Source organism: Choloepus didactylus, chromosome 7, assembly GCF_015220235.1.
Source record: "Choloepus didactylus isolate mChoDid1 chromosome 7, mChoDid1.pri, whole genome shotgun sequence".
Taxonomy (NCBI): Eukaryota; Metazoa; Chordata; class Mammalia; order Pilosa; family Megalonychidae; genus Choloepus; species Choloepus didactylus.
The window spans coordinates 52187553-52215209 of NC_051313.1; the positions used below are offsets into that span (position 1 = coordinate 52187553).

The 27657-nt window shown below is 34.5% G+C and overlaps 1 protein-coding gene across 10 annotated transcripts; it reads left to right on the forward strand.

Moving 5' to 3' along the window:
• Window positions 1–1332: 1332 nt before the first annotated feature.
• Window positions 1333–27174, forward strand: PNISR (PNN interacting serine and arginine rich protein). Of its 10 annotated transcripts, none has more exons than XM_037842768.1 (15): window positions 1333–1438; window positions 2506–2626; window positions 5907–5999; window positions 7339–7415; window positions 12462–12580; window positions 13503–13691; window positions 15055–15278; window positions 16735–16906; window positions 18161–18351; window positions 19991–20128; window positions 21290–21389; window positions 22132–22185; window positions 23313–23483; window positions 24485–25571; window positions 25813–27174. In XM_037842768.1, exons 5-15 carry the CDS (start codon window positions 12493–12495, stop codon window positions 25841–25843), a joined length of 2445 nt encoding a protein of 814 aa, XP_037698696.1. In that variant the 5' UTR covers window positions 1333–1438; window positions 2506–2626; window positions 5907–5999; window positions 7339–7415; window positions 12462–12492; the 3' UTR covers window positions 25844–27174. The 10 variants fall into 10 exon arrangements, with proteins under 10 accessions (XP_037698696.1, XP_037698700.1, XP_037698698.1 ...); XM_037842770.1 differs by having other exon boundaries at window positions 1345–1442; window positions 2506–2633; XM_037842767.1 differs by having other exon boundaries at window positions 1345–1442.
• Window positions 27175–27657: the final 483 nt, after the last annotated feature.

A 27657-nucleotide genomic window follows, 5' to 3' on the forward strand; every position in this document is an offset into this window, starting at 1 on the left:
TGAGCTTCTTTGCATTTCTCTGTGCTTCTGTGTATCTTTATAAGAGTATCTCATACTCTTATAAAAGACTCCAGTAAAAGGATTAAGACCCACATGGGGCACACCTCAACTGAAATAAAATGTCCCACCCACAGTAGGTTTACACCCACAGATATAGATAAGCTTTAAGAACGTGATCTTCTGGGGTCTGTTAGGCTTCAACCTACCAGAAGAAGACTGAATTTCATGCATAGGGCATCTATTTTCCCGCATCTATCTTCTTTATCCATCCATCCACACTCGTATTTTGTTACTACTGTAATTTGCATATCACTGCACATCTGCGCAAGTAAAAATTTTCAGTGAAAACGGTAGTGCACTCTCTTCAGTCACAAGAAAACGTTTCATGTTCCTCTCAGGGAAGGCACTTTTCAAGATTTACTTAAGAAATAAATAACGTAACATACGCACATTTTAATTTTCCTTGTGATTTGTACTTTCTAGCCAGGAAATTGATACTTTTGATATTTGAATAAATCACGGTGGAATCGAAGTATTCTTTCTGAAGTATTGTATTACCTAAATCCTTTCCGGAGGCCATCTTGTAGTTGGGGATACAGGAATAACAGGATGGCAACATCCCGGTTACCCGTTCTTTGACCGGGAAAGGAAAAATCGGGACTAGCTGGGCTAAGTACAGTGCAGCAAATGTCCCCGGGAGGGGGCGCGGCGCTTTGAAGTTAAGACAGGCACCGCATCGGGGTCAACTAAGGTCTCCGCAATCGCTACCGATCCAGACTGGCCACCTCCACTAAGGTCGTGTCTCCCCAAGGCGGCGCCCTCGGTGGCCCTCAGTGAGAGCGAATATTGGAGTGCTTCAATAAGATTCCGGCTAGACCCTGGCCTGCCTGAAATCCCTCTCTGGGCGCACCAAGTAACCCGCCAGAGTTTGTTCTCTTTTACCCTGGGGACCCTCCGTAGTCCCAAAGTGGTGCGGCGAACTCAGCGTCCTCTGAAAGAGTGTTCCTAGGGGCGAACATCCTTCCCCTTAAAGGTATACTTTGCTAAGGTATAAAATTTGAGGACGCTCTCTAAAATACTTAGGCTCCTGGCTTTCTGCCCACTGCAGAGATGAAAATGGGTTGGGCATGGCACCGGCTACAAGAAGAGACAACGAGTGGGACTGTTCAGAGAGTTGCATGATGTTGGCTACAGAGTTCAGATGTTTATGCCCATACCAAAAATGGCGTGGGAACGCCTCAGTCGGGCACAGTCACGTGTTCGTAGAATAGATTTAGGGATAAAATGGCTTCGGGAGACAAACGGATGTTATTATTATTCACTTCCGGGTGAGATAAACTGGTCGCCATCTTGTCTTGTTCGTGAAGAAGTAGAAGCATCGGACGGGTTGGAGAAGGTATTGCGGGAGCGGTGGCGACAACAGTGTTCCAGAACGGGAGTGAGTAAGTGGTGAAAAATCACACCTGAGGACTTGCCGGGCCATTACGACCCTCTTGGTTTCTGTGGCTGTTTGGCGCAATCGCTGGAACCTCAACCCCTTAAAGCAGCTGTGTCCGCTTGACTTGGTGGATCAGAGAAGTGCTTTCCGTGAAAGGAAATATTACTGTTAAAGAGAGTGCTCATGATTCCTTTGTCTAACTACGATAGTTGCCTCTCGGATGAAAACATACTAATTGTTGGGTTCTGACCGTCCGTTAAGCACTGCGCGTGCGCAGTGGGAAGCCCCTTATGGGCAGGGGGTGCTAAGGGGCGGGGGAGGCGGGGGCCGGGACCTGGAGCTTAAGCCCAGTGAGGCGCCGACTACGCAGGCGCGCCCAAGGGTGACTTCTTCCTGTTGACTCTAATTCGGTTTCTTAGTTTATATTTTTCTTGTGTTCTTATCCGATGATGGAGATTATGCGTTAAGTTTTATGAGGGAAAGCGGCAGTATTCAATATTTTTAGTTATAATCTATAGTGGCTATTGCTCTCATCTGATAATGGGCACTCGACAAATTTTGATTGTCGCTTGTTAATTCATAGAAAAGCTTGTTAAATTAGCATTCTAGTTTAAGATCTTAATTGCTTATTAATCCCCCCCCCATCAAAATAAGCTTGGGATTTATCATCTGAGTGCAACAAGGCGAAAACAACAAAAACAAACCAGAACACTAGTCTCTTGTGGGGTCGTTTTGTAAAGTATCAAGAGGCTATAGGAGAAGTAACAGTAAATCTTTTATTTAAAGATGGTCCTGAGAGACTCAACCTAAAAGAAAAAAAATATATATTGGTAGACTTTACAGTTTAGAACCTTTTGAATTTAGAGCAAAATTGAGCAGGTCTTAACAGTTCCATGTAGCCCTACACAGTTTCTCCTTTTACTAGCATCATACTTAAGTACTTAGTATGGTGGGTAAAGTACATTTGTTAAAATTAATGAATCAATATTTATATATTATTATTAACTAAAGTCTGTAGTTTATTCACATTTCTTCAGTTTTTATTTAATTTCCTTTTTCTGTTCCAGGATTCCATCCAGGACACCACATTACTTGTAGTTTCCTGTGTTCTTAGACTCCTGTTGGCTGTGACAGTTCCTCAGACATTCCTTGGTTTTGATGCCCTTGACAGTTTTGAAAGCTGGTCAGGTATATTGTAGGTTGCCCCTCTATTGGAATTTGTTTGATGTTTTTTTTTATGATTGGACTGGGGTTATGGATTTTTGGGAGAAAGATCACAGAGGTATACTATCTTTATCACATCATATCAGAGCTCCATACTATCAACATGATTTATCACTGTTGATTCTTACCATGATCAAAAATGTCTGAAATAGTGTTTGGCAGATTTCTCCATTGTGAAGTTACTCTTTTTCCCCTCTTTTTTTTTTTTTTTTTGCTGTCCTCTTTGGAAGGAAGTTGCTATATGCAGCCTATGTTTAAGGAGTAGGGTAGTTTCCTTTATGGTATAGTATCTGTGTAATTTGTTTGGAATTCTGCATGGACAGTTGTCTCTTTCCTCCCATGTATTTATTTAATCATTTATATCAGTATTGACTCATGTATATTTCATGTTTCAGATTATAATTCAATACTACTTTATTTTATTGCTCAAATTATTCCAGTTTTAGCTGTTGGGAGCCTTTTCAGTTGTCTCCTGTGCTCCTTTAACATGTCTGTATCAGTGTATGTCATGTTTTTTGAGCACTTCCTTATTTCTTGGCATTACCAGATGCTTGTTGGTTATTGTAGTGTTGTTTATTTTAGGCCCCGTGTTTACATTTATTTTTCAATTGTTGCTATTTTTTAATCTACCCTAAAACTACTCAATTTTCCAGTATTTTGTGAGCACTTTTCTTGAGCTACAGCAGCAGAATATTCCAGTATATGCTAAAGTACATGCCATGTCAAGTAGCAAAAAGTTTTTACCACATTGCAAATGGTTACAAAGATTAACCTGTGCCATTTCCAAGTAACCTGAATTGGATAAATGAATTCTTTTTGAATTTGAGGTCAGTCAGCTGGTATGCAGGACGAAATAGCAGGATTGAAGAGGGTTGTTACATTTTGTGGTCTCTGAGGCTTATGTCTGACATGAGCAGTAATCCACTGTATGCATCAAATAATAGGTGTGTTTCTGTATCTTTGATTTTGCAATTTTATGTGTAAGGGCTTTAAAATAAACACATTTTTATTTTCATCCATTTCTTTGTCACAGTCTATGATATGACTTTTACAAATGATTGTCATTTAAACAAATAGTTTTAGGAACCTCAGAGTAATGAATTTTCTAATATAGAGTCATCTAAGGGAAAGATCAAATAAATTGTGGTCATTTCTAGTGATAGTCATAAATTTACTTTTCCAGCAGTGTGATGGCTTTGAAGATACAGTGCAAACTTTGGTTATTGCTCCTTTGTTCTTTCCAAATCCCAGTGATTTTTCCAAGGAAATAGCAGTTAAGTTGACCTCATAAAGGGCGATACTCTTTGGAAAGTCCTGCAGCTTGGCTTTTCCATAATTAAATTTATCTGAACTTGAGAAACTGAGCCTGAAATCTTCAGGGTTGAGCCTAAAAGAAGACCAGATGAATTGGAATTGATTTTTGATGTCATAAAATTGTAGTAGCAGTGTTAGAATGTTATTTTTGTGGTTGAATATTAATGTATTTACTAGATTACATCAGTGAATGAGTAAAAGCATTTAACCACTTAATATGGGCAAAGCACTATGAAAAATTCAAAGAATTGTAAGATGTTTCTTACATCCTCAAGAAGATTCTTGTTTGAGCCAAGACAAAAACACACAAAAATTCAATACAGTCCCTCTGTAATAAATAACTGTATGTCGTCTTCTATAAACTTATCATAGAAATTTTCAAACAATGCAAAAGTAGAGAAAATAGTGTAGTGAAACCTAATGTACTTATCGCCCATCTTCAACAGTTGCCATCATTTTCCAAATCATTATTAAATCAGTGTATATATGTAATTTTTAATAGTCCAAGGCATATTATTCCATTAAACCATAATGAAATGACAAAATACCTACCTTATATTTGTCAGCAGTAAAGATTTTATGGTGAGGGTTAAGGAAGAAAAGAGTAGGGCCTCTAAATCCTTGCCATCAAATAACTTATACTTTTTTTTTTTTTTTTAAACCTTCAAATTACAATTTAACCAGTAGCTATATGGCAAATTTCAAAGAATGTTATGGGTTACAGTTCCACCATTTCAGTTCTGTCACTTATACTCTCTTTCTTTAATTAAAAAACAATTTATGAACCCTTATCAAGAATTGTGCTAGGTTCCAAGACACATACAAAAGTTTTTATTAGATATTTGAGTAATCTTAGTTTTATACCAAGTCCTTACCTAAAATCTGCCCCAATTCTACAAAACTTATCAAAATTTTAAATTTCGTTCTTATGATCAGAGATACCTTTTGAGGAGTTAGAATGATAAAAAATTAATCCAAATACCAAATAAAATGAGACATAGGTCAGGTGACTTGCCCCGTATCTCAGTTAATTACTTTTTTGTCAGTCATTATGGATTGTGCTGAACAGCTTTCTTTGATTTTTCGTAACTTTAAGATCTGTTTATTTCTAAAAAAAATACATACTCATGATAAAATAATTCAAAGAATTGAGAAGAACACAAAATAGAAAGTCTTAATTTTAAGAATTTTTTGTAATTTAGGAATTTTCATACATAATTGCATTCTTAAAAAAACCCTAGTGGTATCATTATTCATGCTGTTTCATGTAATGTTTTTTCACTTCATGTTATAGTTTGTATTTTAGTACACATCAGCATATAAAAATCTATCTTTTCCTTTTTAATGTCTGAATAGTGGTTCACTTTATGGTTCATTCTAATTTATTTAACCCATTTCCCTTAGTTAAACATCACTTAAAGTAGATGTTTCTGTTAGAAAAAATGCTGCAGATTTTTTAGTTAACAGTGGAAGTATATTCATCCATGGTTTAAATCCCTGAAGTGGAATTGCTGGATCAGAGGAATTGCATTAAAAATTTTGGTAAGATACTGTAATGCTGAATTGTCTTCCAAAAAGACAATTTAGAGTTCCACCTACATCCTCGTCCAACACTCATCGTCTGTAGCTTAATCACATTTCTCATCTCCAGTTTTAATTAAAGGACTTTGTTAAATAGCTCCTAACTTCTCACTTTGATTTTTACTGTCAGGTTTTTTTTGCTGTGTTTTTATTCTCTGCTGCCTCTTACAATCCCACATCTTTTTCTATATTTTTCTCAGCCTATAAATATCAGACACTACTTGAATATCCATAAAAATTTTCTCAGTTAGTGAAAGTAGAAATGGTTGGTTTAAACATACAGAAAAATGGCTACAAGTAATATGAATCAAACATTGGAAATATGCAAATAAAACTTCTTTGTGCATAGGAAAACTTTGAAGTCGTCGAAGATTCAGCTTACAGTGTTGTGTGAAGTAGAGACAGGAAGACTAACCTAGACTAGAGAAGAATTCTTCCAAAGGTAAAATGAAATCTGGACAAGTCGTAGATTGCCCCTAGAGAAGAAAGTAAGAATTGAGCAGAAATAGCTTGGCTTATTCAATCTTTTTTTTTTCCCCTGATAATTGTAACCTTGGGGAGTGCTGCCAGAAGTGGTACTGAGAAAATCCTGCTATTGATGCTAACCACCACTGTGAATGTTCTTGTGCCAAGTTTCTGATTTAATCCTCACAACAACCCTATGCAACGGACGCTTAATATTTCACCCATTTTGGGGATGAGAAAACCAAGGGTTACAGAGAGTAATTTGCCCAAGTTTACATGGTTAGTGAATGGTACAGTTGGGAATCATGAAACAGAGCTGTGCTCTGAAATATAGGTGACAATCAGAAAACTTAAAAGGAGTATTGAAAAAGTCTGTGATAACCATTAAACATGAGTCGGAAAAGGAAACTTTGTTTAGAGTGATTTTTGAAAAAGTAAAGGTATTAGAAATGATGATAGGGAGTCAGTACACATCATTTCTCATCATTAAAGTGGTTTTACTGTGTGCACATCTATTTGCAACTCCAGTAGGCACCGTATAAAACTGAGGCAATAATGCCTCAGTTTATATCCAGTGGCAGAAAAATTTTTGCATTGAACTTGTCGATACACCCTTAAAGCTTTGGAAAACACAGCAAGCAGTGCTTATGTGGACTTGTTGGTTCTCGTAAATACAGCCCAACGACTTACTTACCATTAGCCTTTAAAAGTAAACAGAAAAAGGAGGCACTTAAAATCTATTTGTGTATTCATTTGGTGTTTATACATTGCCTACCATGTGCAAGATGTATTATACCTTCTGTAAAATAAAAAGATGAATAAACTTGTCTTTCTATCTACTTTAAAAAGCTGTTGATGTAATGAGAAGAAACTAAATAGTTTCAGGGACTGACAAACTGTTCTTTTCTTGCTAGTGTAAATTTCTAAACACAGAAAATCTGAGTTAATGGATTTTATTTCCTTATATGTATCAAGTTAAAATCAGGTGAATGCAATCTTTTGAAATGTAGTTATTTGTTCCTTTTTTTCTCAGCATATGTCAGTTTCTTAAATTGTTTGACATTGTTTTGTATTGTGAATATTCAAGTAAATTTTAAAAAAGACATTTTGAAAGAAAAAGGATGTTAAAAAGCTTTGTCTTGTCATTTCTGGCATGTCTCTCTTCCCTAACTGTATAATGGTAAAATTATAAAATTAATGGAAGCAAAAATTCCATCTTAATTTGGTTATGACTGTACTTTCACATGGCATCTTTAGAATTTATTTTATTAACTTGAGGAAATATTTCATAATCTAAAATCATCTTTTTTTTTCAGGGCATAAATCTTGCTGCTATGCCTCCAAGCTGTAGTCTGAATCAACCTGTATTTTAAGCAGAAGGTGAATCTCTGAGGTCAGTTAAAATTACAGATAGTGTTTCTGCTAGGTGTTTCCTCTTTTTTTTATTTTTTTAACTTTTCATTAAAGTTGTAAGTGAAATTACTTTCAAAGGGTTCTGATGACTAGTTTTAAAGGACTTCAAAGGTATAATTGGAAAAGGGAAAAAAGTGGAGAAGGAAGAAAAACTGAAAAGAAGTTAGAAAAAAGTATATTTAGTTTGGAAATAAGACTTAATCCAGTTGTTCTCAAGTGTAGTACTATTTAGTGACTTAATTGGCTATATCAGTGCCATTGTAATAGATTGTTAGTGTAGCTAGAAGACAAGTACATTTGACTCAAGTAAATCTATGTAACAAAGCAATGTATCTTCCCTAATTCAGTGTTCTTAAACTGAGAGATCAGACTGCCATTGATAGACTGCTGCAAAGACCAGAATTGTAAAACTCTTAAGAGTATGAATTGTGATAGCCAATTTTCCTATTTGAATTGGTGTTTCTTACCTCCTTTTTACCACTTTTCCCTATTTTTTGTGAACCTGCAACACCAAAGCTTGCCTTTGTTTTGTTTTTTGAATAGAGGATGGGTCACTAGAGAAGGATTCATTTAGTAGACATTTCTTGAATGCCTGCTATATGCTAAGGCCTGAGATACAAAAATGTACGAGAAGCATACCCTCTGCACTGTGTATATCATTGGTTCTTGAGCAGGGTTGTACATCAGTATTGGGACAACTATAAAGATACTTGATTTGTAGGAATTTTAAACTTTTTTTTGAAAGTTTTCAAAGTAGTTTACAGAAAAGTAGTCTAGTGTACTAACTCTCCCATATCCATACTCATCATCTAGATTCAATGGTTGTTAACATAAAGTACCATTATTCCTTTTATATAGTATTTACATGTTAAGAAACTAGGTCTTAGTGAATATCTCACCTTGTGGATTTGTCTCATTGTTTCTTTTTATATTACTTATCTTGTTCCTTTATCCCCTATAATTCCTTTACACTGGAAGGGAGACGCAAAAACTCAGTTGGATTCAGTTAAACATTTTGGCAAGAATATTCATAGTGATGCTGGGAACATAATATTGTATCTCATGATGAGATACCTAATAATCTGTAGGGGTGATATTTTGGCAAACTTTGAATTTCCAATTTCCCATTAACTTTTCTGCTAAGGTTGCTTGAATTCTTGCATGAATCATTTATTTTTTAGGAAAATGATGATTTTCTGATTCTGTTATACCTTCTGCATTTATCTGCAATTTTTTTATAAGGAAGAATTTCCCTTCATCAGATAGAGCTATTTGGTTTCCTTTTAAAGGAGTCTTGGTTGAAGAAGAGTGAATCACTTTTAAAAATAATCTTCAGATGGAAGAAAATGGCGGCATAGAGAGGAGTGGAAGTTAGTTAGTCCCCCTGGAACAACTAATAAACAACCAGGAAAAACTAGTAAATGATGTGGAGTAACTGCTGGGGGACAATCGTGACTGTCCACACATTGTGCACCAACCTGGATTAGGAGGAATACCTGAGATCGTAGTGTGGAATCTGTGAGTAGAAACTGCGGACCCAAGCCAGGACCCGCTTCCCCAAAGGCAGCCCGAACTGCAAAGCCTCTCTGTAATAGAGAGCAGCACTCTCTGAACAAGCGAATATACCTCAGGCCAGCTCCAACTGGGGTTTTAATTGGCAAATGTGGACTGCTCAATGCAAGCTATGAATCCCCAACAAGCAGACAGAGGCTTTTAGTGACAACTGACCTTGAAAAGCCAGGGAATTTCTTTTTCCCAGGAGGGGAGCCCAGAGGACCAGGTGCTATCTCTGGCTGACGGGTGAAACTGGGGGCCGTAGACTGGCCCTGAAAGAGGGGGCTTTCTGTCCCTTTCTCTCTCAACCTGAGCAGCTCAGTGGAGAAAGCCTCAGCCATTTTCAGTTCACAGTGCTCTGCAGTAGAAAAAGCATCAGCCATTTTCAGTTTGCAGTGCTCAGACTCAGAGAAGGCTGGAGACAGCAGAGTCAGAGAGACAGAGAACCTATTTAATTGCAGATGAACACTCCCTAGGGGGTGTATCTTCCTTAAGAGGAAAGACATGGTGCCCAGCTCTACTGCCCACCTTCCATTCAGAACCAGACCCCAGAGCCTGGGGGAAAATAGCCAAAACAGAAACTAAGGAGACTACACCTCCTTACACCAGTCAGGAGCTACAGGCTGACAAACCCAAACTGCTGGGCAAGTTAGGAAAAGCACAGCTGCTTGATGCCTCACAGGGTGTGTCAGTCTTCTAAGACGCACCCTCAGGGAAACCTGATACCGAATATTGCCCCCTTCTGGGACCTGAGCCTCTTCTGGTCTGGGAAAACCTGATTGGGGTAACCAAGGAAACCAGATGCCTAGACAACAGAAAACAACAACCTACATAAGAAAAACGAAGTTATGACCCAGTCAAAGGAACAAACATACTTCAGCTGAGATACAGGAATTGAAACAACTAATGGTACATCAATTCAGAAAGTTTACGTAAAATATGGCAAAAGAGATGAAGCATATAATGAAAACACTGGGTGTACATAAGGTAGAAATCAAAAGTTGGAAAAACAACTGGCAGTATCTGGAAATGAAAGGCACAACACAAGAGATGAAAGGCACAATGGAGACATACAACTGCAGGTCTCAAGAGGCAGAAGAAAACACTCAGGGACTAGAGAACAAGATACCTGAAATCCTACACACAAAAGAACAGAGAGGGAAAAGAATGGAAAAATACAAGCAGTGTCCCAGGAAATTGATCGACAACATGAAATATGTGAATGTACGTGTCATGGGTGTCCCAGAAGGAGAAGAGAAGGAAAAAGGGGCAGAAATAATAATAGAGGAAATAATCAATGAAAATTTCCCATTTCTTATGAAAGACATAAAATTACAGATCCAAGAAGTGCAGTGTACCCCAAACAATACATCTGAATAGGCCTGTGCCAAGACTCTTAATCCGATTATCAAACATCAAAGAGAGAATCCTGAAAGCAGCAAGAGAAAAGCAATCCATCACATAAAAAGGACGCTTGATAAGACTGTGGATTTCTCAGCAAAACCATGGAGGCAAGAAAGAAGTGGTGTGATATATTTAAGATACTGAAAGAGAAGAACTGCCAACCAAGGTATATCCAGCAAAATTGTCCTGCAGATATGAGGGAGAGTTTAAAATATTCTCTGACAAACGATAGCAGAGTTTATGAACAAGATACCTGCTCTACAGGAAATGCTAAAGGGAGCACTACAGACAGATAGGAAAAGACAGAAGTGAGAGGTTTGGAACACAATTTTGGGTAATAGCACAGCAATGTAAGTACACTGAACAAAGGTGACTGTGAGTATGGTTGAACAAGGAAGGTTAGGAGCATGTGGGACACCAGAAGGAAAGAGGAAAGATAAAGACTGAAACTGTATAACTCAGTGAAACCTAGAGTGTCCTACAACTGTGATGAAATGTACAAATATGTTTTTTCATGAGGGAGAACAAATCAAAGTCAACCTTACAAAGTGTTAAAAATAAGGTGGTATTGGGGGAAAAATACAATCAATGCAAAGTAGAGACTGTAATTAACAGAAACATTGTATTATGCTTCCTTTAATGTAACAAAGGCAATATACCAAAGCTAAATGCATATAAGAGGGGGGCATAAGGGAGGGCTGTGGGACTCTTGGCATTGGCAGTGTTGTCTGACTATTTACTTTAGTTTAATTCTGTCTTTCCTTTTGTTGCTTCCCAGCTATCGTGTTTTTTTTTTTCTCTTTTTTCTTTTTCTTTTGTCTCTCTACCTTCTTTGACTATTCCTCCTGCTTTGTGGAAGAAGTGGAGATGTTCTTATATAGATAGTGGTGATGTTCTTATATAGATGTTCTTATATAGATACGTGGCTTCACAGAGAACCATTGATTGTTTACTTAGGATGTCAGTGTACTGTGTGTGAACAAAACCATCTTAAAAAAAATGGGTTGTTGAGGAAACCTTGAGGGCACTATATTGAGTGAAATAAGACAGATACATAAATGCAAATATTGCAGGCTCTCACTGATATGAACTAATTATAATATGTAAACTTATAGACGTGAAATATAAATTATCAGGATATAGAACGAGGCTAAAGAATGGGGAATGGTTGCTTATTGTGAGGAGACTGTTCAGCTAAGTTGGACTTAAATGTTTGGAAATGGGAAGAGATGACAGTAGCACATTGTGAGAATAACTAAGTGCTGAATGGTGTGTGAATGTGGTGGAAAGGGGAAGCTCAGAGTCACGTATGTCACCAGAAGGAAAGTTGGAAGTTAAAAGATGGGAATATATAAAACAGTGAACCTTGTGGTGGGCAGTGTCCATGATTAACTGTACAAATATTAGAAATCTCTTTCATGAACCAGAACAAATGTTTGACACTATACTTAGAAGTTAATAATAGAGGGGCATATAGGTAAAAAAATATATACCTATTGCAAACTATGTACTACAGTTTGTAGTATTTTAACATTGTTTCATCAACAGTAACAAATGTACAATACGAATACTATGAGTCAACAGTGGAGGGGGGTTGGTTAGGGGTTTGGGAGGATTTGACTTTCCTTTTTTTGTCTTTATTTCTTTTTTGGAGTAATGAAAATATTCTAAAAATTGAAAAAAAAATTGTGTTGATGGATGCACAGCTGTGTGATGGTACCATGGGCAGTTGATTGTACACTTTGGATAATTGTATGGTATATGAACAATCTGAATTAAAAAAAAAAATTTCAAATTCATTTAATTAGATTTCCAGACATTTATTATTTTTAAGCTAAATCAGTTAGAACTATGCTTGTAACCTTACTCTTAGATCAACCAATTACATGAAATTTTTTACTCTTCTTGCCAACCCAAAAATTCTGCTTGCCTCTAGCAACCTGTTAGGATCAGAATTTTAGAGCTCTGATCACATAAATGTATCACTGTATAATAATTTCTGATGTGTGATGTTTTAAAATTTAAGAATTCACCCTCTAATTTTTTAACTGTCCTTGATTTGTTGAAGACAGAAAATCAAATATATTTAACGAGTCAGGATGTGGGATCAAGGAGGACAGCCTTGGCAGCAATGGCCCTTGAACCAGCAACAGTGGATGCAGTCATTCCAGCACCAACAGGATCCAAGTAAGGAAATAAATTGAATTGGGGGTGGGGGGAGAGGAGGTAGATAGGCAACAGTATTAGGGAAACTGTAATTGTGATTGATTTATTAGATCATTTTATGGTCAGAATTTATTTATTTATTTTCATAAATAGCCTTGCTATAGCATATTATAGTAGGTAATGGATTTCCCTTAGGAAGACTTTCTCAAAGAGAAGAAAGCCTTATGAAATTTTTATCCTTTCTTTTTAAAACTTAGTTCTTGTTTTTCTAAAGAAAGGAAAATTTCTAAAACGTATTGCTTCGTTTTCCTACCTTTGTAAATAGGGCATACTTTTAATTTCAAATCTTAGAGTGACTCAAGCTTCAGTTCTGTATAGATCATATTCAGCTGTATGGTATATTAAATCATTTTAAAAATTTCTTTTTATTATGGAACATTGGAAGCATATGCAAAGTTAGATAAGTATAAAGAAGCCCCCTTTATCACTCAGCTTTAACAGTTTTTAACTTAATCACCATTACACTGCTCTGCCCTTACTGGGTTAATTTGAGGCTGTATCTCCTTTTATTAGCTCCATATTAGCATTCTCTTGTAGGACTGTACTATAATTGAACAAATCCACTTTTGGATGTTTAATTGTTATCACTTTTTGAAATAATTAGTATAATCTCATATAGTTATCATTTTTCCTTTATCCTAGTATTTTCTCAGGAAAAAAATCTAAGAATTGGGTTTGCCCAGTCACAGTTACACATTTGGAAAGTTTTTGATATTCATTGCAGTGTTATTTTCTAAACGTCATTTCAGCCTAATAGTTGTAATATTTCAAATCTCTACTAAGGAGTATCTGAGATGATTGACATAGAGGCTATATATGGCAATGGCACTATTTTAGCTTCTATATTCTGAATGCTAAATTTTGCCATGTTAATTTATGTTAGGCCAGATTGACTGGGCTGCGTTGGCTCAAGCTTGGATTGCCCAAAGAGAAGCTTCAGGACAGCAAAGCATGGTAGAACAACCACCAGGAATGATGCCAAATGGACAAGATATGTCTACAATGGAATCTGGTCCAAACAATCATGGGAATTTTCAAGGGGATTCAAACTTCAACAGAATGTGGCAACCAGGTTTGTTTATGTTTTCCACGTGTTAGAACTTTGTTTTAAAAATAAAATGAGGATTGAAATTAAATTGTTCAAATTTTCTTAGCTTTATGACTTCTTGACATTAATGTTCCTTAAAGAATAGGCAGTCAATTTGATTTGACGTTGATATTTTGTGGTTAAAATTATTCTGTACTCAGTCTACTAGCATTCTGCCACTCAGTTTGATTCTTTTCTTGGTTCTTCATTCCTAGGCTGACAGGGGCTGGGAACACTCTGGAAACCTCACTTGGCATCTAGGGAAGAGAGCATTCTTTGTCTCTCTGTTGCAACCTCTGGCCTTTTCAGAAGCAGCACTGGCAGAGCAAAACATGTCTAGTTTCTAATTAAAGGAAAATTGTGTCACTATGTGACAAATTAGTCTGTCAAATATACTCTGCCCCTACCATCCACCTATCTTTTTCTTCCCTCTTTTTTTAGATAACTTTTTGTCTGTTTTATTCTTTTGTTTGTTTTTTTACTCCACAGTATGATGTAGATTCCTTGGTGCTAGTTCATTTTTCCATGGTTCGTATTATTAATTTTAATAGTCACTCAAATTATTTATAGAGGAATACCACATTTGGATATGCTGATGGTGAAGTCATATCTCCCTTTCTGTATTAATAATTATTGTTTCTCACTGTAAGAATGGAAAACTCAGGAAATTATCCCCTAACATCACTAAAAGGATCATGTGTATTCTAATCTTTGATACTATGAAGTATTTCATTTCTAGTTTTCTTGAGGCTATGCCAAATTTCCCCAAGTTTGAAAATGTTTTTGTTCTCGAGTTCAAGCTTATGAATGACTCACCCTGGCATCTCCACCACCTAATTTTACTCTGCTGACTTTTTTCTGTGACCCTGGGCAAGTGATTTACCTCTTTGTGCCTCAATTTCCCCACCTGAAATTGGCAAAAATAATACCTGATTTCTCCCTACCTCACAGGGATGTTGTGAGGATAAATGTGTACATGGAAGAAAGAAATTATATAAAATCTCAAGGTATTATTTTTTATGGTGTTGTTATTAAACAAAAATAGAAAAAATTCAATGAAAAAATTACTTTGGATTTTGTTACATTCATTAAAAATAATTTTGGGCATCTGGTTTCCATTTGTTTAGGGTATGAACTAGAGTAGATGGAATTAGCTCATTTGGATTATTTATAAGACAGTTGAACTCATTGCTTCTTTTTATTATGATACACGAAAGGAATTTGACCAAGAAGTCATAAACTTTTTATGTTTCTTTACTGAAAATCTAACTTTCTTGAAATCATAACAATTTGTGTTGATTTTGTTATAACCCCCTGTTGAATGTTTTTATGCCTAAATCCTAAATAGAATGGGGAATGCATCAGCAACCCCCACACCCCCCTCCAGAGCAGCCATGGATGCCACCAACACCAGGCCCAATGGACATTGTTCCTCCTTCCGAAGACAGCAACAGTCAGGACAGTGGGGAATTTGCCCCTGACAACAGGCATATATTTAACCAGAACAATCACAACTTTGGTGGACCACCCGATAATTTTGCAGTGGGGCCAGTGAACCAGTTTGACTATCAGGTGAAAGATATTTTGTTGCTTTAATATTGTAGATGTGCACGTAATCCATTCTTTGGAAGTGTCTCATCAAGAGAACCTAAGATGTGTGTTTCACTTTTCAGGCTTGTACAGATAAGCATATTTTTTTATGTCTCAGAAAAGTTAACAGTTTTTGAGTATTGAAATAATTTTTTTTTTCTGATTTTTTTATTTGCTTAGGAAAGTGGTATAAAGGGTCTTTAGGGAAAAAGTTGGATAAAATGAAAAATATGAAAGTGCAAGAGCTGTATGATGTTTTCTCATTTATAATTTGAAAGTGGCGTATTTAAATATTAAATAAAGTTTAGAAAATGCACAGTAATTGAATACATTATTTATCAATAATAGATTATGGTTAAGATGTGCATAAAATACATGAACAATGTAGGTCATCTTCCTAGGTGCAGTTCCTTTTAATACACAGAATTGTGACAGTTTTTTTAGTGTTGTCTTTTTTTTTCTTTTTCCATTCTGACATGATGTGTTAATGGAATTGTACATAATTTCCTTTTGTAGCATCCAGTTCATTCCTAGGGACATAGAACTCTATGGGGAATAGTGTCATTATGTGGGACTTTATTTTCTCCATCTACTCTGCAGGTTCTACCCTTAAATTATAGTGCTAGGTGTCATTTTGAAATAATTGGTTTGGTTGCTACCTTATAAATGGAGTTTCATAATTTAAAATTTTGAAAAATACCAAACTTTTTATTGAACTAAGTGAATGATGACTTTGATAATGGACATAAATGTAAACAATATTCACCTTGAGACTAGCCTCTTATTCATACATAATCAGAAACTTATTGTATACTTAAAATTGGTATACAGATGACAGTTTTTGTTTTGCTTTGTTTTTGAAGAACGTTAGTAGCAGGGAGCTTTCTCTTACACATTTGCTTCATAGGTCCCCATACTTAGCAAGTCAAAAAGTTCTGTTGGCAGCTGGCATAGAAAAACCTTTGAAAATAGCAGAATTGCAAAAATATTTAATGTGATGATTTGGTAATTTCTACCTTTGCTTAAACATAGATTTTTTTTTTTTTTTTTTTTTTGCAAGATTATGGAAATGACTTAAGTTGACTAGAAGTAGGAAGTTGAAATTGTTAAAAAAATTTTCTGGTATTTACTAGTTCTAAAAAATTGGCACTTTTATAATGGTGGAAATTTAAAAAAGGATTCAGAATATATCCTTTTATTTACTTCCTGAAAATAGTGTATCATTTGGCTTTTAGAAGGCTCTTTGCATTTATATGGGCAGAAAATCTAAGTAAGCTTAGATTCTTGGGGTTACAGAAATATCGGTGGATATTAGAACCATGGAATTCTTGGATTTGCTGCACACATGGATTTCTACTGTCCCAGTTCATAACACGCGTGTGTCCCAGAGAGTATATTGTATTAATGTGAAGAAAAATAAACTGCAATACTCTTTCAGCATGGGGCTGCTTTTGGTCCACCGCAAGGTGGATTTCATCCTCCTTATTGGCAACCAGGACCTCCAGGACCTCCGGCACCTCCCCAGAATCGAAGAGAAAGGCCATCATCATTCAGGGATCGGCAGCGTTCACCTATTGCACTTCCTGTGAAGCAGGAGCCTCCACAAATTGGTAGCTATTTAACTAAGTTTAGTGAGCCACAATTGCATGATTCTTGATCATGGATCTTGTTTACTTCTCCTAGTTTATAAAGTCCTCTAAATTGAAAACCCCAGTCAACTTGAGAAACAGGGAAAAAAACTACTTACTTGAAAAGCAGTAGCATCAAGCTAATAATAAGCCTTCATGTTTTTTTAAATTGTTTTTTAAATTCCTTTAATATAGTAGGAATTGATAAGCCCTATTTTATAATCACAAACCTTAAGAAATATTAAAAAATAAGATACTGGTCCTAAAATACAAAAGTTTTAAATAATATTCTTTAAAATAAATCTTTACCTTAAACTCCAGATTTAGAGATAAAATTTAAATTTATGATGACCAAATTTATGATATCTCCTTTAATATTGACAATTTGAAACATTGTACTAATCAATATATGAGCAGTGCCCTTTTTGAAAAACCTTGTAATTGCTCTCTTGTCTTTGGTCTCTTTTTTCTCTAAGTTCATCTAATACATTGCTGCCAGATTAATTTTTCATTTTGATTATTTTATTTCCCATAAATATTGAGGTAGACAATAAAAAATTTTAAACATCCTCTTAGAGCTAACTTATTTCCAGTGACAAGTTACAGATTTATGCCACTTTTTATTTGGAAAGCCCCAAATCATCCAGCATTTAATGGACCACAGAGTAGACATTTTAGGAAGATTTTAACTTACTGCCTTTTATTTAAACTTGCTGAAAAATACTTGTTCAAATGAATTCTTATTCAGTGTGAGGAACACTAATGCTTTTGTTTTACTATGTTCTCTTTTCACGTTTTAGGAAGCAGTGTAGTGTAAGAGTTTGGCTCTGAATCAGCCCACATCACTATTTACTAGCTATATAATCTTGGGCAGTTCACTTTTACTTTTGAGCCTCAGTTTCCTCATCTGCAAAAAAGGATCAGTGGTAGTCATCTCCAGTGGCTTTTTGTAAGGATTAAATGACATGATTTAATGTGCTTTCACAGTGCCCTGGCATGTTGTAAGCAGTAACACAGTGTTCATTGCTGCTGTTGATGATGATTTTAAAGTTGTTTAATGGATTGTTTTTATTACCATTATCTTGGTGGAAAGTGACAGTATTTGTTACAAGAACTCAGGTGGTACCAAAATTCTTTTTTGTGTTTACTCACAAAGGTTTTGTCTGTAGATATTCAAGAATGTGGAACTCATATGTTTTTGAGTTACATTTAACTGACTTGTAAAAAATTTTACAGATGCAGTAAAACGCAGGACTCTTCCAGCTTGGATTCGTGAAGGTCTTGAAAAAATGGAACGTGAAAAACAGAAGAAACTGGAGAAAGAAAGAATGGAACAACAGCGTTCACAATTGTCCAAAAAAGAAAAGAAAGCCACCGAAGATGCTGAGGGAGGAGATGGCCCTCGTTTACCTCAGAGAAGTAAATTTGTAAGTAGAATCCCTGTGAAGCTCCATGTGAAAATATTGTTATTTGAAAAGTTTTTTGAAATAAATAAGTACATTAGCCTCTAGAAGAGTATTAGAGTAATGCTCCTGAGATTACTTGCAGTAAGTATGTTAAGGATTGTGTTTATATGTATGTGTTCAGGAGGGTAGAATAAGGGAAAAAGGGGGAGCCAGTAGTTTATAAAATATTTCATTCCAGAGAGAAATTGTATAGTGGGATGCTGGATAGGGCTCATCTTGACAAACAAATCCATATTCTTTGTTGCAGTACAACTAAACTAACTTCTTAATGGTAGATTGTAAAACAAAATTAAGTTAAAATGATAAGAGATAAATAATTATCTGCCTTTTTTGAGCATTTAAATATTTACTTATACCCCAAGGATGTAATAACATTCATTGTTTTTGACATGAACACTGAAAGTAACAAGTTTTGAATCTTTCGATCTTCATTCATCAGTTAAGAAGGCATGAGTGGTTTAGGAATTTTTTTTAAACTTAGGAATAATGAGCCCTTAGCTGGTAAAATAGCCATGGCATTGGCCTGACTGCAACTCAGGAAGTGGGTCTTCCTCTCTCTGTTTTACCACTTTTCAGAAATAAATCTCAAATACAGCAAGACAAGATTTAAGCAGACATTAGTTTTGCTTAAATTCCATAAATATCATAAATTACTTTTATTTTTCTGAAAAGACTCATACCAAAACTAGGTTTTGTTCTGGATGTTATGAAACTGAGAAACAACAGATAATACCCCTGTGGCTTACTCTTTTAAAAATCTTTAAATGGCGTAGCTTTCCAAATTTGATTTTTTAATGTCAAAAAAAATTGTTCGGAGTTATCCTCCTGCTCTCTCTTCCCAAATGCCTTTGGACTTGTGTTACACATATTCTTCCCCTGGTTCAATATTTTTTCCTGAATATATAGGTGATCACCTATTTCTTTACTTAGTAGGATTGGTAAGAATGACTATGGGACACTTCTTTGCCTAAATGAGAATTCCGTTTTTAGTATTTGCTTCCTGGATATAGAAAACCTAAAACCATACAAACTGCTGGCATTTTGTCAGTTTGAAGTAGACTTCATTTCTCACCTATTCACTATGTAGCTGAAAAGAAGCAAGTTTCACCAAGTTGCAAAGCCAGCTGAGATCTTGGAAGCGACTAGAGAGTTTTTGTTGTAAATCACATGATTTAGGTAAATAGTTTAAATACAATATGTAGCTGTATTTAGTTACACTAAATAATATTTCTACAAGCCACTCATTTCATAGCCATATGATTATTTGTTATTTTCTTATATAATGGATATAAAATCAGTCTCTGGGCATGATAGTATTCTAGTACTTTACAAAATAAGGTTAAAATCATCTAAGAAAAACTCATTAAAATAATTTATTTTCATAAGCCATCTTATATTCTTATATTTCTTCCCAGGTAACAAATTTTAAGTTGCCAAAAGAAAACCATAGTATAAAAATGTAATTTAGAGAGCAATTTCACTTTTATAATTCTATTTCATAAACTGTTTTTAATTTCATATTTTAAAACTTTGATATATAAGATAATGGCTTTACATTCTAAACATGAATTTGTCCTACTCACATTATTACTTTTAATAGGATAGTGATGAGGAAGATGAAGACACTGAAAATGTTGAGGTCACAAGCAGCGGAAAAGTCACCAGAAGTCCGTCTCCCGTTCCTCAAGAAGAGCAAAGCGAACCAGAAATGACTGAAGAAGAGAAAGAGTATCAAATGGTAGAATATTAAATTTCTTACCATATACAAAGATTTATTTTGTTTGTAATTTTAAAAAATCTGTTGGTTGACTATCTTTAAACGTTTAAACCAAAACTGATAAAACAGTTATTAAATGTTAATATATAGATTTGTTGGATAAATGTCTGTAAAATCCAGTAACACAATACAAAACCACAGCCTATAAAGTTGTTATTAAGCCCATATCTTAATACCAGTGTTGTAATTAATCAGTGTTCTATGTGAAACCCAAAAGACATTCATTTGTTATTTTCTAAAGTGTGTTTTTTGAAATAGAAATACTGAGGTTAAAAGAATTAAACTGGGTTGAACATAGTTAAACATATTTATTGCAATATTTTTCAAAACCTTTGATATCTGTGATATATATTGTCACTTCTTGAGTTGGGAATATATTAATAGGCTGTGCTTCCCATATTGAAAGACCAGTGATCCTTGTAATGTATTTGGGAGATACCAGTTCATTCTGTCATTTTAATAGAGGAGTAATCTGGAGCCAAGAGAGTTTAAGGGCTAACTAATACAGTCCACAATTCAAACTTTTTGGTAGCCAGCCCTTATTTCAAGTCTAGTGTACTATAGATTTTGTATCATGTTAATTCTTACTAAAGGATTGTTAATTGTTTATTAGTTTATTATAGTAATAAAGAATAAAAGGGACCTCATCTGGCAGAATGGAGTGACTGCCTTTTCCTTGTCTTCCTTGTCTCCCCCCCCTTAGATTTTTTTTATCTAACCTAGAGTGGAGGGCTAATCTAAGTGACGTAAACTAGAGTGCTGCATATTAATAGTGCTGTTAAAGGAAAGGATAACCCTTTCTACTTAAAATAACCTATGAAAATTTTTGTTGAAAGGGACTTTTTCATGTTTTGTTTTTAGAATTATAGTTCAGTATCTCTATTACACAGATAAATTCCTGTTATTTTTTTTTTAATCCATATGATTTTGAATTTTTTTTAAGTTTTGATATTTTAGCATAATTTTCAAGATAGTGTATTCCTTGGAATGGCAGATGGGATCTCACATCTAAAAAGTGTTAGGTAAAATGACTTTGCTATTTAAGTTTTTTTGAAAATGTCGAATTGTATTAGTAACAATAGTAATTAAATTAGAAACTATTTATAAAATACTCTTCCTTAGATGTTGCTGACAAAAATGCTTCTGACTGAAATTCTACTGGATGTGACAGACGAAGAAATTTATTATGTAGCCAAAGATGCACACCGGAAAGCAACGAAAGGTATATTGTGGGTGTTCTTGGTTTTGTGGGAGTGTTTTGATTTTGGTTTTGGTGGCTATTACGGACTTTTTTTGTTGTCCTTGTTGAATTACTATCAGATATTTTGAATATTCTCCTCTTGCATGTTTTAACTCTTTGGGAAAGGTTAGATTCATAGACATAGAATCATAGACACCATATTAAAACTATACAAATACCCTTGTTTCATCTGACCAATTTGAGCACAAATTGGCAGTCATACTGTTGTCCTGTAAAGTATACTGTGGAAGATTCCTGATTTTATTTCACGTGATTTTTTTTCATATATACAATGGTATCAGTGTTTGACTTCCTAATATTAATTTATTTTGACTAATGAATTGAATTATGAACCTTCACCATTTTATTCACTGATTACCAGTTATGATTCTTATAGAAGCAGGTGATTCCCCCTCCATATTTTAAGTAATATTTTAAAAATATACCGAAAACAAGTTAAATTATGGGCCATACCTCAGAAATAGAAATACAAATATACTAGTCAACATTTTCCTCATTATAAACCTATTTCAGCTCACATTCGAATTTTTATTTCAAAGCCAGACATGCTACTGGTTTAAAATGAATGTTATGTTTTTAATGTTTCTTCTCTCCCCAAAAAGCAGCAATAGTAGTAGATTTAACAATACCATAGACTCTCATGACTATGAAATCGTGGCTATTTGTGTTAACATGTTGTTCCTGTTGTTGATGTGATACAAAGCTCCTGCAAAACAGCTGGCACAGTCCAGTGCACTGGCTTCCCTCACTGGACTCGGTAAGTGTTCTCCTTATTTGTGAGAGGGCCTTAAAGGGAAAAAAGTCACACTTACCTTTGTCTCTCTACATGTTCTGTTTTGAAACTGTACTATTCCTACTCAGTTTATAAAACCTAGGACTTAGGGTTATAACAGGCTGTAAAAGGTTTACCTTTTTTTAACTAAACATTTACGGTAGGAATATTATAAATGTGATCTATGATTTGTAGTTTATTGGTACAAGTTGTAATAGAGGATTTCCTCTTTAACTGTTCCAATAAAACGTGTATATAGTTTGTACTTAATAGTTCATAATTTAGCCATAATATATCTAAGGTTACTTTCAGAATTATTGCAAATATACCTGAGGGAAGAACCTATCCATTTAATGCTCTTAATGACTTTTATATAAATTGTGTTGCAGAAGTTAAGTTTTAACAGAGGAAAGGGTTTTTATCTTACCATCATGGTATAATCGTAGTGATGTGTCCATAATTTGCCATTTGCATGATATGTATAATCAAGGCCATAAAAGCTTGAATTTGCCTTTTCCACATCTTCATTTGAAATTAATCTTTGTGAGGATCAAAAGAAATTGAACAAATGCCCATGTGATTTTGTTATGATTACTATTTGGGTCACTTCAGGGTGGGGAGTAGTTGTAGCACCAGTACCGTTTCTGTACCAGTGAGAATTACAGTGCTCTAATTATTTTAAGGAAAAAGTACTTTGTGGGCTACCTGGGATTTCTAAGCTTTGAACAATGAAATACTTAATTTTAGAAACATTTTCAGGGTCATCATAAATTTTTTTTTAAGGTATTTGAATTGATTAGGCTTTAGTGAGGCATTATTATTGCCTTGTTAAGTGGTTTTATTTGTTAGCATGGACAGTGAAACAAAACATTTCACGATTCTTCTATGGTGAGAAATACGTGAAGTATTCCAGAAAGAATAAGTAGCCATTTGCATAGGAGTGCTATGAACTCTGTTAAGCTGTGGAATTTATACTTCTCCCCACCCCGAATAAGCATATTCTTCCAAGAAAAAGCAGTAAAGAGAGAGATGGGCTTTCTTCTCAGACCTTAAAAAGTTTTTAGCATATAGTATAATTTTTCCATATCATAGACTGGGCTTTATGCATGCAGGTGGACTGGGTGGTTATGGATCAGGAGACAGTGAAGATGAGAGGAGTGACAGAGGCTCTGAGTCATCTGACACGGATGATGAGGAATTACGGCACCGAATCCGGCAAAAACAGGAAGCTTTTTGGAGAAAGGAAAAAGAACAGCAGCTGTTACATGATAAACAGATGGAAGGTATATCTTTTAGAGTTACTTAGTTTTGCACCACTTTTGCTTGTATTTGTTTTTATTGTTTAACCAACCTAAAAATACCAAAGGATAAAATTGAGACTTAATCATGAATAGAATGTAATGTAACTGAAAGTTTTACCATACTAAAATTGAGATTAATTTTTGTATTCAAATGTGGCAATTTATAAAGGGTAAACAGTTTTTTTTGGCTTTAGGAACCATTAATTTCAGTGACTGTAAGCCAAACTATTTAATATATTTTTATTTTTTGTTAAAATACTTGAGTTAAGAAAGAAGACTTAATTTGGGGAAATATATTTGTAAGACTATTGAAAAGGCAGTACTTTAAGTTTTAGATGATAATTTTTAGTTTTTATTTTAAAATACTTTGAGTATAATTTAAGAATTTACACATGATAGGAGTAATGAAAATATTCATTTAGAATTTCTCTTGAATATCTTATTTAGACAAATTTGAAAGGTGATTATTTTGCGTTGTTATTTTTGTTTTGTTTTAATTAATGGGTTTATAAAAGCACCTAAAAATTCTCTATGAGCTTACTAATCTTAAAGTTGTTTAACTGGACAAAAGGGAAGTATTTTCTTCACATGAACCTATACATTTTAATATTTTGTTGTTGCACTAAGACAGTAGTCACTTGCTACACATAACTATTGAGCACTAGAAATATAGCTAGCCCAGACTGAGATGTGCTCTAAGTGTAATACACACACTGGATTTCAAAGACTTTATACCAAAAAAAAAAAAAGGCAAAATTCTGTATTCTTTTTAATTGGTTACATATTAAAAAGACAATTTTTTTATTTACGTTGGGTTAATAAAGTGGTATTTAAATTGGTTTCACATGTTTTGTTTTACCTTTTTAACGTAGCTACTACAAAAATTTTAATTACTTACATGTCTCACATTCTACTAATAATCTGATAGTTTGAAATTTGGTAGTATGAGCGTTTTTGTTTTTTTTTTGTCTTTTCTCTTTCAGAAGAAAAGCAACAAACAGAAAGGGTTACAAAAGAGATGAATGAATTTATTCATAAAGAGCAAAATAGCTTATCACTATTAGAAGCAAGAGAAGCAGACGGTGATGTGGTTAATGAAAAGAAAAGAACTCCAAGTGAAACTACATCAGTTTTAGAACCCAAAAAAGAGCATAAAGAAAAAGAGAAACAAGGAAGGAGTAGATCAGGAAGTTCTAGTAGCGGTAGTTCCAGTAGCAATAGTAGAAGTAGTAGTACCAGTAATACTGTCTCTAGCTCCTCATACAGTTCTAGCTCAGGTAGTAGTCACACTTCTTCTCGGTCTTCTTCTCCAAAAAGGAAAAAGAGACATAGTAGGAGTAGATCTCCAACAATTAAAGCTAGACGTAGTAGGAGTAGAAGTTACTCTCGCAGGATTAAAATAGAGAGCAATAGGGCTAGGGTAAAGATTAGAGATAGGAGAAGATCTAATAGAAATAGCATTGAAAGAGAAAGACGAAGAAATCGAAGTCCTTCCCGAGAGAGACGTAGAAGTAGAAGTCGCTCAAGAGATAGGCGAACCAATCGTTCCAGTCGCAGTAGGAGTCGAGATAGGCGTAAAATCGATGATCAGCGTGGAAATCTTAGTGGGAGCAGTCATAAGCATAAAGGTGAGGCTAAAGAACAAGAGAGGAAAAAAGAGAGAAGTCGAAGTATAGATAAAGATAAGAAAAAGAAAGACAAAGAAAGGGAACGTGAACAGGATAAAAGAAAAGAAAAACCAAAAAGAGAAGAAAAAGATTTTAAATTCAGTAGTCAGGATGATAGATTAAAAAGGAAAAGAGAAAGTGAAAGAACATTCTCTAGGAGTGGTTCTATATCTGTTAAAATCATAAGACATGATTCTAGACAGGATAGTAAGAAAAGTACTACCAAAGATAGTAAAAAGCATTCAGGCTCTGATTCTAGTGGAAGGAGCAGTTCTGAATCTCCAGGAAGTAGCAAAGAAAAGAAGGCTAAGAAGCCTAAACATAGTCGATCACGATCCATGGAGAAATCTCAAAGGTCTGGTAAGAAGGCAAGCCGCAAACACAAGTCTAAGTCCCGATCAAGGTAGTATACTTTTTAAAGTATTTTGTCTGATTTTTTAAAAATTTGACTGAATTTATTCAAAGTTGAAAGTGTCCTTTCTCTTCTCTCTCTTTAATAAACTCAGTTTGGTACTTGATAAATGATCATAGTCTTAAGTAATTTTAGAAATCCTATATAATAATATTTATTTAGAATTGCAGATTCTTTAGTTTAAAATACATTTTTATTTTTAAATTTTGTCTTTCCCGTTTTTTTCTTTCAGATCAACAACCCCTCCCCGTCGTAAACGCTGAGGAATGATGTGGCCAGAATGCCATGATGTTGTTTAAAAAATTCCATGAGTTTTAAGGGCTTGTCTCATTATAGAGGCACATTGTGGCTGTGTAGGTGAAACCAGAGGTTTTTTTTTTTTTTTTTTTTAATCTGTAAATAGGTGTACTTTTTCCAAATGCTGCTGCGAGTTACTTAATAGAATTTCTTTGTATTACTTTTTTTTTTCCAAAAAATAGTGCATAAGACTATAAACATGCCATTCTCTTTCAGCTGTAATGTTCTTAAAATTATTCTTGAATGTACTGTGATGTCAATAAAACTCTTTAGTTCATTTTTGTTAACCTCTTGCACCTTAATTTTATGATTTTAATCTAAGGAATGTAGTACTTTTATAAAAAGGCAGCTGGAATTTTGTATACAGGTTTTACAGGTACTTTTCCCCATTTCCCCCAAAGAAAATGGTTTTAACTTAATAATTTGTCAAAGTTTGTAAATTGAACCTTTGGACTTCTGTCAAATTCCACCTTTAAGGGTGTGGAAGAGGGCCAGAAATAGACCTATATTTTTCATTTGGAAGCATTTGACAGCTTTCTAAACTTCCTATTTTGGGAATTTTCAAGTAATACAGTCTCTGTTTGTATAAAGTGTGGATCACTCCTGCAAAATGACATTGCTGAAATCATTCAAGCCAGTGCACCAACAGAATTATTTGTAAGGAATGACTGTTTGACACTAATAGTCAAGTCTGGAATTATTCTGCAGTTACCCACTTCCTGTTTTAGAAGCATATTTTAAACACTTTGGGATTATTATACAAATAAGACTCATGATTCAATAAATAATTATTTGTATTTTTAAAGTGTACTATGACCTCAGCTCAGTGGAGGAATGCTGTATTCAGGTCTGTGTCAATTTCATAATACCAAAATGGTCTGCGTTTGTCCACTTCTTAAAATTCTCATCAGTGAGTAGTCTTAACAATTTAAGCCAGTCATAACTTAACGAGTAAAATGTGGCTCTGGAGGCATTTTAGCTTAAAAGTTCAACTGCTTTCAGGGCCCATCTTCAAAAGACTATTCACTTAATGCAGCAATAGTTAAATTTCTGAAAATTCTTTAAATTTTAATTTAAAAAGAAAGAATAACAGGTACAGGACACAAAAGTCTTGAAGTATGCCTTCTTACCAACAGTAGTTCATTTTAAAATAATGCCAGATTTTTGCCAAGATCGGTGTTTCCTCAAAATGAAGATAGAAATGTGTATCTCTACATAGATTCTTATGTAATTTTGAGCAATTACGTACTTATCTAAAGGAAATAAATCAACTGTGAATAAATGCACGTTTACCATATGGCTGTTTTACAGTGCATTTAGTTCTGTTATTTATAAAGTTGACATTTCACAGAATAACTTTAAAATAGTTCCGAGTTCTATATAGTTTATTCATTGGTCACATCTGGAGACAAAAAGGAAAATGTGCAATATTTTTTATGTAGGTAAACTAACCCAGTGTACTTAGTTGCAGAGTTATTAATTTGTAATAGATAAGTTGTATAACATTTTCATATCTAAAAATGTTTTTTAGATCAATCTTCCAGTGAAAAATTATTTTCAAAATAAAATTCTACAGAAAAAAATTCTGCTGGCTATGATATGCACATTTTTGGGCAAGATAAAAACTAGAACCTAAAGTAGTACTTGACAGTTTTATTTGCTCTGCCACATTTTGCTAGCTTATCATTTATATCTAGTATTTTTTAAAACATAGCCATGATGTACATGATTATTAATAAATACAACAGTATTATAATGAGATACATGGGTTTTTCAGATT

What these genes read in the sequence shown, in the direction of transcription:
- PNISR (XM_037842768.1), top strand. Translation starts at nt 12,493, where the DNA reads ATGTGGGATCAAGGAGGACAGCCTTGGCAGCAATGGCCCTTGAACCAG. An exon ending in CCAGCACCAACAGGATCCAA is followed by an intron (nt 12,581 to 13,502) that starts GTAAGGAAATAA and finishes AATTTATGTTAG; the next exon opens with GCCAGATTGACTGGGCTGCG. An exon ending in AAGAGAAAGAGTATCAAATG is followed by an intron (nt 20,129 to 21,289) that starts GTAGAATATTAA and finishes ACTCTTCCTTAG; the next exon opens with ATGTTGCTGACAAAAATGCT.